The 9,939-nt window shown below is 50.1% G+C and overlaps 2 protein-coding genes across 3 annotated transcripts; both read right to left on the bottom strand.

Moving 5' to 3' along the window:
- Positions 1 to 359: 359 nt before the first annotated feature.
- Positions 360 to 2,073, bottom strand: LOC106893770 (E3 ubiquitin-protein ligase TRIM39-like). The gene is made up of 2 exons (XM_014951980.1): positions 1,645 to 2,073; positions 360 to 1,229 (listed from the first exon to the last, which is right to left on the bottom strand). Exons 1-2 carry the CDS (start codon positions 1,646 to 1,648, stop codon positions 586 to 588), a joined length of 648 nt encoding a protein of 215 aa, XP_014807466.1. The 5' UTR covers positions 1,649 to 2,073; the 3' UTR covers positions 360 to 585.
- A 1,212-nt stretch (positions 2,074 to 3,285) lies between these two features.
- Positions 3,286 to 8,185, bottom strand: LOC106893769 (butyrophilin-like protein 9). 2 transcript variants are annotated; one of them, XM_014951979.1, is made up of 5 exons: positions 8,088 to 8,185; positions 6,698 to 7,039; positions 4,823 to 5,098; positions 4,388 to 4,489; positions 3,286 to 3,436 (listed from the first exon to the last, which is right to left on the bottom strand). In XM_014951979.1, the coding sequence occupies exons 1-5, from the start codon at positions 8,146 to 8,148 to the stop codon at positions 3,363 to 3,365; spliced, it is 855 nt and encodes a 284-aa protein (XP_014807465.1). In that variant the 5' UTR covers positions 8,149 to 8,185; the 3' UTR covers positions 3,286 to 3,362. The 2 variants fall into 2 exon arrangements, with proteins under 2 accessions (XP_014807465.1, XP_014807464.1); XM_014951978.1 differs by lacking the exon at positions 3,286 to 3,436 and having other exon boundaries at positions 4,157 to 4,489.
- Between the last annotated feature and the right edge of the window lie 1,754 nt (positions 8,186 to 9,939).

The raw sequence follows: 9,939 nt of genomic DNA, 5'->3' as shown, positions 1-9,939 counted from the left end.
ATGAAGAGCAATATGGAGTAGAAACCTGTGGGAGCCACATTTGTGGACCAGGGATCTCTAGTAAGACTTGGCTCATACATCAAACAACATCATCTAAATGCAGCCAAAGGCTGTGGGGAGCCCCAAACACCTGCATTTGCCTTTCAGGGAAACTTTGGAATATGGGAGTCTAAAGCAATCAGAGCAGGAAAGATTGGGGTCACCCTCCATCAGCATTTTAAATGTCACCCACAGGTCCCAGAGAGTGAGAGTCAGAACAACATCCCAGCCCTCAGCACCACAAGAAAAAACATTGTTTCCTATTTTATTGCCCATTTCATGAAGAGCAATATGGAGTAGAAACCTGTGGGAGTGGTGAAACCAAGGCAGTGGTCACTGCAGAAGCTGTGGGTGCATCCACAGGTCCAGGTTGATCACTTCCCATGTCTCCCCTGGGGAGGGGATGGAGCACGTGGCACCGCAAATGTCATGCTCAGGTGGGGTTCTTGGTCTTGGTGAATTTCCCAGTCCAGACTTGTCTGACCCTCACTGTCAGGGTTTGCATGGAGAAAAGCAGGACTTTCACTGACCAGCTCTGCTGTTCCCCTACCCTCTCCCTTCTCCCTCTTCACAGAATCCATGAGGTTTAGTGAAGCTCAGGTCAGATGTTCTTGTACTATTTTGGACCAGACTGTTTGGGAAGTCCCAGTCTGTGTTGTGGTTGATGGTGAGGGGTTTCCCCTCCTCTCCTGCCTCACCAAGGCCTGGCCTGAGGAAGGGGTACAGCTTGGTGGACCCTTCAAGGCCTTTGATGGGGATTTCCAGGATGCAGTATGAAGTCCCAAGGTTGTAGAAGGAGAGTGTGCTCTGCTCTAAGTCCAGGTACAGCCCAACCACTGGTAGCTGGACACTGCTCCATGACAGTATCTTGTCATTGGCCTCCTCAGGCCAGTACTCCCCCCTCACCCTTCTCAGCGACCAGACCCCATCCTCAGGGAGCTCCTCCCACCTCCTCTCTTTCAGTGTCCCCCTCACAGGCTCCGTCAGCACCCCCAGCTCCCAGTCCAGACCATTTCCCACCAGCACCTCCCAGTAGTGCTGCCCAGAGGCAAAGCCCTCCCTCCCCACCACAACGGGGAGCTGGCCCTCGGTGATGGACCGCTGGGCAGGTGGCTTGTGCTGGACTGTTCTGCGGTCAGAGGACACAGCAAGCTCCGAGTGTTTGTGTGCTTCATCCAGGGTGATGGGCACTGGGGAGAGAGAGGAGGAGCCATTAGTGGCTACTGGGCAAGAGGGCCAGGAGCAGAGATCCTCATGAGAAGAGGCACCAGGTGCCTCCTAGAGAAAGCACTGGAAGGAGAGCTCCTGCTGCCAGCTCAGCCTGGAGACTAAGCCTGGCTTCTAGCCCGAGGCTGGTGCCTCTTTCCTCAGAGGCAAAGCAGGACAGCTTCATTCCCAAGCCTGCTGCTCCCAGCTCTGCCCTCTGAGACCTCGGCCATGGGTGTAGCGAGACCCAGGGAAGCATCCAGCCCATGTCCATGTGCTTAGCAGAGAGCAATGTTTTGGGTAGCTTGTTGCAGAAGAAACCAAGGGGACTTGCCCCCAGTGCCCAGACCTCTCCTTTACTTCCAGCCCTCCTGTCTGATTCCACCTCCACACACTTACCCATGTGGCTTCGAGCTCTTCTGAACACTGTTAAAAAAAAAGGAAACCCAAATCAAAGGCAATACAGTGTGTTCAAAGGCCCAAACACTCATGCTGGGTCCATGTCCCTCCCACATTTTTGGCTCAGTGCCCCCCTGTGCCTGAAGGGTGGTATCTCAGAAGCAATGGAGAAAGCCTTGTGTCCTGGCATCAGCTGGGATGGAGGAGGGAGGACTGCTGTGTGGCCATGGCCTAGCTGAAACCTGCCATGTAGAGAGGACAGTGGTGTGAGGAAAAAGTAGGCTTCTGTTGACAGTCAACGCTGAGCATGGCTTTCCCACATGTATGTGGTGCTCTCACCTCCAGGATGGTCATCACACACCCCCAGCTGACCCATGAGGAAAGCACAAACTTAGAGCCAAGCTCTCTGACCCTGCAGAACTCACTCTGCTGTGGGACAACCTGGGTCTCAGCTCATGCCATCTGGAGTCCCTGATCTGTCCTCCAGCAGGAGCTCACCCAGGTTCCCCAGGGGGATGGGGCAGAAGGCCGTGTCTGGGCTCTGCTTTGCGAGGACTGTGGGGTCCAGGGAAGACGCTGCTCCCAACCACAGACAGACTTGTGTGCAAAGAGGCAGAGGAAAGGAAGATGCCTTGACTTACCCTGTTCACTGCTTAGTGCATCTGAAACAGAAACAGGGAGTGTTATGGGCTGCAGTTTGGTCAGTGAGAGGACACTGGCACTGCTGGATCCAGACAGATACCCGGGGAGAAGAATGATGACCAGAGAGCAGGATAACTGGTCACCATCCATCCCTAACTCCGGGGTACAGCATCAGAGACATCTCTGCATTGCCAAGGGCAGTGCAGTTCTGTCTCTGTTCCACAATGGCAACACCCCTCCCATTGCCCACTGGAAATGGTCTCTTACCGATTCGAAGATTCAGGTCACCCCGTTCTGCAACAGAAAGAGGAGAAAAACATCTTTGCTTTCCCTGTGGAGGATTTGAAGCAGGAATTTCAGATGTCCCTGCATCAGGTCTGCATGGGAGTGTGGCAGGGCTTGAAGGGACTGTGGGGTGATGTCCCTCCTGAGGGTGGTGCCCTGGGGGAGCCAGATCAGCCCATGGCATCTCCATTTGTGTGAGGTGGGTGCTGCTGATGGCTGCAGGTGTGGATTTTGGTCTGCAGACACCTTGTCCTCAATTTCCCTCTTGGGACCTGGTTATGGGAATGAAAGGAGGATGTGAAGGAGAGGGAACCTTGGTGGAGGGCAAGAGTGATGAAGATGGATTGCTGGTGGGGTTGTTCTTAAGTCATCGCCTGACACCCACTCTGTCCCTTCTGTCCCACACTAATGCAAGGAGGTGGTGGGTTCTCTCTGTGATTTGGATGTGGGGAACTACCACATCCTTCCCTGAACAGTTGGCTTCCTGGGAAAAGGAAACTGAGATCTCCCGAGGGTTGTGCTCCTGCTGCTTGTGACAGATGAAAGGATGAGAGCAGAGGGGATTTGAAGCCACTTCATGGCAAAGTGTCCTGGGGAAGGAGCTGGCGTCTTCCTCTGCTGGTGGCTGGAGAGCCAAAGGGGCTCTCGGGAATGCAGTGTTTTTCACATGTTGACAAACTCCTCAGCTGAGAGAAGAGGGCGAGTGTCTCAGCTTTGCTCTGTGCCTGCAAGGAAAGCTCTCTCCAACTGATGGGAGGAAGGTGTTTGTGAGTGGGCACCAAAGTGGGTACTCAGAGAAAGAGATCTGCCTTACCTTGCTCCCATAAAGCTTCCCGGTATTTTCTCCTGGATGCCCTCTGTTTTGCTGTAATGTTCAAAGAACAGAGTGAAATAAGTTCTGAAGCACAAAGAAAATTCCAGGAAGGGGATAGTGATGCCATGTGTGGATTGGATGGGAAAAAGCATCTGAATTCAGCCAGGACACGTCACTGGAAGTTGGGTGGTCAAGGGGAGGATGTGAACATGTCATACTGGGATGGGGGCAGAACATAAGAAGAACTTTTATTTGGCCCAGCCTGTTCCATTGTATGAAGAAGATGAGCTCTTTGTCTAGATTTTGCCACTCTGCCGTTGTTCTTGTTGTATCACCAGCCTCAATATAAGTGGCCTAAAGAATCTTGGATGAGGTCAGGCTCTTCTCAGTAGTGCCCGGTGTCAGGACAAGGGACCATGGGCATAAGCTGGAACACAGGAAGCTCCATCTGAACACACAGAAAAACTTCTTTCCTGTGAGGGTGCCAGAGCCCTGGAATGGCTGCCCAGAGAGGGTGTGGAATCTTCTTCTCAGGAGATATTCCAATCCCGCCTAGATGTGTTCCTGTCCAGCTTGCTCAGGGTGACACAGCCTTTGGCAGGGGATTTGGACTGGATGATCTCCAGACATCCCTTCCAACCCCTACAATTTAGTGATTCTGTGGTTCTGTAACCACTTTAAATCTCACCATTCATGTTACATCAGCCATCTCCATTTCCCACCTTGAACCTTGTCTGCTCTGAACCCTCCAGGGTGATGGTATTGGGTCGGGGCAGCTGAGACAGAGGCCACTTTGCACAGTGGTGGGACTGTGACCACATTGATCCCTGAGTGCAGACCTTCCGCAGGACTTGGGTCATATCTCCCACCCTGCGTGGGTATGTCCACCCCCACAAGTGCCGAGCGTGGGGTGGAAGGAGGTCTGAGCTCTTTTGTCTTGTTCAGGGACTGTCTCTCTCTCACAGGCAGGTTTCAGGGAGGCTGATAACAAAGGTCCCTTACCTCTAAAGACCAGAAAAGCACCAGCAGCCAATGTGAGAAGAAATAAAGTGAAGAGTATCCAGAAGGCAGGGACCCACGGAGAGGCACGTGGAAAAACAGCACCTGTGAACAGAAAATATCTGAGTGTCATCTGGCAAGATGCAATATTTCCCAGAAGTTGTGTACCCACTCAAGGAGTTCCTGTAGAGATGAATGGAGAACTAATCACAGTCCTGCACTTTCGAGCAGAGCTGCCTTCTCTAGGGATGGGTACGGTATCTAGGGCAGGAAGGACCCTTCCCATTTCTCACTGACACCCTGCAGTTATTCATGATGGTCTGAGATCTGTGTAGCTGGACTGCAGAGCTATTGTGTTCTCTGTCATTGAAAAGGCCCTTTCAGGGCTTCTAGGATCAAGAACGGACAGCAAAGACTTCTCAGGATGATGTGACTCACTCGAGAGCTGCACAGTAGTTTTCTTCTCAGTCTGCACCAGGGGGTTCAGGATTTGACAGGTGACTTTTCCCACTTCCTCTCCTGTAACCACCACTCGACTCAGCACACTGAAGAGTTGGTGGCTGTCCTGATTTATTTCAGTGTCCGGATTCAGGCTGTGCTTATTCTGAGAAACCCACTGGACAGTAGGTTTGGGGAACCATCCATGTGATCTGCAGGCGAGCTCAAGCCCGTGCCCTTGAGGGCCCAGCATCTCAATGAAAACTTCACCAGTACCTGAAAGGCAAGAGAGTTTGTTATTGGGAGAAATGCGTTTCCACGAAAGCAGCTCTACCTTGGATTCATAGTTCTTGCTTAATCCAGAGTTTGCTCCAATGTCCTGCCAGTTTCTCTCAGTCCTTAACCTCATCTTTAAAATCATCTTTCTGAGATCCCAGACTCTATCTGCCATATATGCCAACTTTTCTTTGGCTGAGAAAAGGCAATTCTGTGGGATGCACTTGCCTCTCAGCTCCCCGCTATTTCTTGGAACAGGCAGACAGAAGACGTGTGGCTTTATATCTTTTTTTAAAATATGAATCTGTAGGAGCCTTGTCCAAGTTTGAGGAGATAGAAAGCAGAAAAGAGCACAGTAAAGCTCACTCAGCTTATTCCCTAGCATCTTCCTAGCTCGGGCTGGCACTAAAAGATCACTGCCTGGGGACTGCACCAAAGCTTCTTGGGGGAACCACACACTTGGGGTTCTTCACTGTGAGGGTAGTGGAGCACTGGAACAGGTTGCCCAGGGAGGTGGTTGAGGCCCCATCCCTGGAGATATTCAAGGAGAGGCTCGATGAAGCCCTGGGCAACCTGGTCTAGTTGGGGGTGTCTCTGCTGACTGCGGGGAGGTTGGACTAGATGACCATTGGAGGTCCCTTCCGGCCTGGGCAATTCTATGATTCTATGATTCTCCCGTGTGGGATGCACCACATACATATCTATGTCAGATTCTGAGTCCGAGCTGGATTTCCTAGAAATTTTTCCCAGTCAATGGACAACATCCGGTTTTTTCTCTCTCCTATCCCAAAAGATGCTCTAATCTCCTTTGGATAAGGGGATGCTTTTTTCTCATCAGTGAGTCCATGCTAACCAGCTCCTCCTGATGTTATAGATACTTATGCACAAATGATGCCTACTGTCCAGCTTGGAGGTGAACTGGCAGGGCAGAACATCTCCTTCACCAGCTGGGAAATCACAAGAGTGAAGACAGCCATTCACATCACTGCAAGTCAGGTATCCTGAGAACTTTTATGTCTCTCAGGTGGCCTTACACCTACCCAGCAGTGACTACTGCAGCTAGTCAGCCCCACACACACCACAACAGGGGCGAGGCATGAAGCCCGCAGGACATCTTTTGGCATGGGAACTCACCCCAGTCTCTTAGGAGCTTTAAGCAAGCTGTTCCTGCAAGCTCCATTTCACCGTTCAATGACACTGCCTTTGAACATGCATGTTGAAATCCTTTTGAACATGCATGTTGAAATCCAGGCCCCGTCTCTCCCAGAAGATTCAAATTTTAAACTCCTTCCTTGCCTAAAACCACCATGAACCTCATGGAGCTGGTCAGATCGCCAGTTCCCTGGATTCCCACCTGGGTGCTGACACATGGGTTGAACTTTTCTTGGCTCCTTAGAGACCTCTCAGTGACTTAGAATTAAGGTATCCCATCAGAGCAAAAGGCAGGTGCCATGTGGCACACTGGCTGATGTGAGTGGGGAGGTGACATGTTGGGTCCTATGGGTGGGGCATCAGCTGGGGGACAGTGCACTTCCAGATAACTTCTTTCCCTCTGTAAAAACTTCACCCCTACACCCCCTAGCCCATGAGATCTCCAACCTGCAATGTTGAGCACAGTGGCTGCATCAGCGCTCCAGTCCCTGGACATCACGAGGCAGCGGTATGTTCCTTCATCTGCTGGCTGGACGCTCTTCAGTGTAAGGGACACATTGCCGGTGGCAAATCCATCTGCTGGCAATGATGTCCGCCCAGGGTATTTCTGTGTTGATTTGCCATCAAACTGCCTGTATGTGTGGATGTCCTCCACATGTCTGTCTGTGATTTTCTTCCATTGCACTTCAATGTTCTCCAGTGGCTTTGTGGAAGAGATGTGGCACGGAAGGATTGTGTCCTGGCCAACAATTCCCATTACATTCTTGGGAGAGGTGACCTCAAAATTTTCTGTGGAAACCAAACTTGGGTGAGCATCTGGTTGAAATCAGTCAGGAAAAGTGCCAGCGTGAAGAACACAGAGGACTGGGACAACCATTTATCCCCAATCCAGAGAAAGGGGAGAAAATTGAAAGTTGCAAATATTCACTAATGACATTGGTCCCTTCTGTTACTGCACTTTCAGGTCATGAGACAATAGATCATGAGAGAAAGATCCCAAACAATGGAAAGAAATGAAAAAAAAAACAAAACCCAAAAGGAGATGTTTTGGGGAAACTGTTGGTTCAGAAAAACTTAGAAAAGCATAATTAATGGTTTGATGAAAATAGTTAATGTGTTTTTCTTCAGTTTCTATAAAAGTTTCTTTAGGTTTTATAACAGATATATAAATGAAGTTTTTGTTTGGAGCATTCATTCACTCACTTTCTCCTTTTGTTCTTTTCTTGCTGGCAAAATGAGGGCAGGGAAAATTGGAAAGCCCAAAGTGATAGAAGAGGGGAAGAAACTAGGGTGATAGAAGTTGTATAGGATGAGACTATCTGGGGGAGAGGGGCAAAAAAAATTTTCTTGCTGGCAAAATGAGGGCAGGGAAAACTGAAAAGCCCAAAGTGATAGAAGGGGGGGAGAAGCTAGGGTGATAGAAGTGGTATAGGATGAGATTATTTGGGGGAGAGGGGCAAAAAAAAAGTTTAAAAGAATGTACAGAGACATTTCATCCAGCTTCCCAGCCTGCCTTGCCCCTTTCCAACCCTGTGTCATCCTCAGTGGGGCAGCTGTGCTGATGCAAACTGTTTGTGCAGCAGGGAAATGCTATGGGCCCTGTGCAGGGGTAGATGTGGCAGAGCTCCCTTGGGTTGGGGCTTCTCATTTCCACCAAGAAATGGAAACTCAGGCTGGAAAGGGATGGATTGACCAATAGCAAATAGTCAGGGCAGCTCTGGCTCTTATGGTTAAAATGAGACTTTTTCAGGAGAGCATGACCCTCAGCTTGAGCACTTCTTATCACCTGCAGACTTTAATCCCTCAGAAATGAGCAGAATAACACATGAACGGTTACCTGAGAGAGGGATGGCTGTAAGCAGTGCCACAGCAAACAAGAGGCATCTCCTCTGGTCCATCCCTGCTGTCACACATGTGGGACGATCACACAGCTGACCTGAAACAGGCACAGGAGGAAAGTACACGAAGAAGGGAAATCCTGTCCTAAACCCATCCGATACCTCTCAGATGGCACTTGCCATTGACTGCGCCTTCTGAAGGTGCAAAGTGCTCAAGTGGTTGAGTTTAGACACTGAGAAAACCTGTGCCTCTCCAGAGACTTCAGTTAACCATCTGGGAATTTCTCGCAGTCTAACACACTCCCAGGAAGTTGTGACGGGATATGCAAGAGGGAAAAAATCAGCTCAGTCCTCACTGCTTGCTGCAAAATTTGATGGCCACCTTAATTAACACACCAGTTTGAATCTCTGCTCTGAGTTTCATCAGTCTCTCTGTCCACGCTCTGAGATGCGAGAGAAAGGAGGAAGAATCTGCTCACCCACTCCCGTGCTTGGGTTTGGGGGATGGGAAACCATCCTGTTTGCTCTCCTGAAGATGCTGCTCCCTGAGAACCATCAAATGAGTGACAGGCTCTGACACAAACCTGATATAACTTAGGGAGCTGCACCAGTGTTGGCTTTGCTGCACTACGCTAAAAAACTTGCCCTTCTCTGTCTCTGGTGCTCCTTGTAGACTTTGATATTTCCAATAAGTGATTGGCTGTTCTTATCTCAGTCCCCATAGAACACTTTTGGTGTGATATCTTTATTACTTTATTAGTGTTCAATGTTCCATGTTCAGTGAGCAGCGAGGAAGGTAGGGCAACCTGATGACTCCCAAGCAGGAACTAATCACCCTGCACTGCAGTGTCTGGATACATCCCTGCATCCCAGAGAAGGTGGCCTACAGGTCTCACAGCTACATCTGATGTGACTAAATGGGGTGCTGTTAGAACAGGAGTGATGGTGCGGCAAAGCAGAGGTCAGTCTACCTTATTCTGGATTAATTCTTGTGCTGGGAAGGCGGCTGCCCTGTTTGGACAACTGGGTAAGTACAAGTGGAGTGACAGGGGAAGGATTCCATTCATCTGTTTTTTGTCATAAATTCTCCCTCTTCAGTTGCTAAAGAGAGACAGGGACTCCCGGAGGTGTTTTATGAAACCAGCCACAGACAGGAACGGTTGGGATTCATCTCCACCTATCTTGGATATTGCAGTACATGAGACTCACATCATCCGAGAAGCCACAGGCCTTAAGGTGAGATGCAGCCCCTGACTGCATCACCCACGTCTCCATAAACGATGCAGGCAGGGCAGGGCACTGAAGGTGACTTTGCAACTGGCACCAAATCTTATAAACTGTCATGTTAAATTCTGCTCTTTCTACTCTCCAGGGTTTTCGTGGGTTTGGACATGCACTAAGTGGGTGCTTTGCAGGTAATTGTCACATGAGGATGTATGGAATTCTGTTGGAGACATTGATTTGGAGATCTAATATGGGAAAAGAATTAATCTTGCTTAGAGATTAGGGGGTTGCTCTGGGGCTGTTTCAGATATTCAGGTGTTCACCTCAAATACTATGTCCAGTTTTGGGCCTGTGGCTACAAGAAAGGCATCAAGGGGCTGGAGCAAGTCCAGAGAAGGGCAACAGAGCTGGTGAGGGGTCTGGAGCACAAGTTGTGTGAGTAGCGGCTGAGGGAGCTGGGGGTGTTCAGCCTGGAGAAAAGGAAGCTGAGGGGAGACCTCTCTCGCTCCTCACCCAGAGCGCTGCGTGCAGCTTTGGAGTCCTCAGCACAGGAAGGACACGGACCTGTTGGAACAGGTCCAGTAGAGGGTCACAAAGTTGATCAGAGGGCTGATCTACTGTGAAGAC

The sequence above is a fragment of the Calidris pugnax genome, unplaced genomic scaffold (assembly GCF_001431845.1).
Source record: "Calidris pugnax isolate Ruff unplaced genomic scaffold, ASM143184v1 scaffold238, whole genome shotgun sequence".
Classification (NCBI taxonomy): domain Eukaryota; kingdom Metazoa; phylum Chordata; class Aves; order Charadriiformes; family Scolopacidae; genus Calidris; species Calidris pugnax.
The sequence above is the reverse complement of the archived record's forward strand: the minus strand, read 5'-3'. Positions and strand labels throughout refer to the sequence as shown.

Coding starts and splice junctions, on each gene's coding strand:
- LOC106893769 (XM_014951978.1), bottom strand. CDS start 8,148: ATGGACCAGAGGAGATGCCTCTTGTTTGCTGTGGCACTGCTTACAGCC. Junction 5,099..6,697: donor CACTGTGCTCAACATTGCAG/GTTGGAGATCTC, acceptor CTTGCCTTTCAG/GTACTGGTGAAGTTTTCATT. Junction 4,490..4,822: donor AACTACTGTGCAGCTCTCGA/GTGAGTCACATC, acceptor TTCTGTTCACAG/GTGCTGTTTTTCCACGTGCC.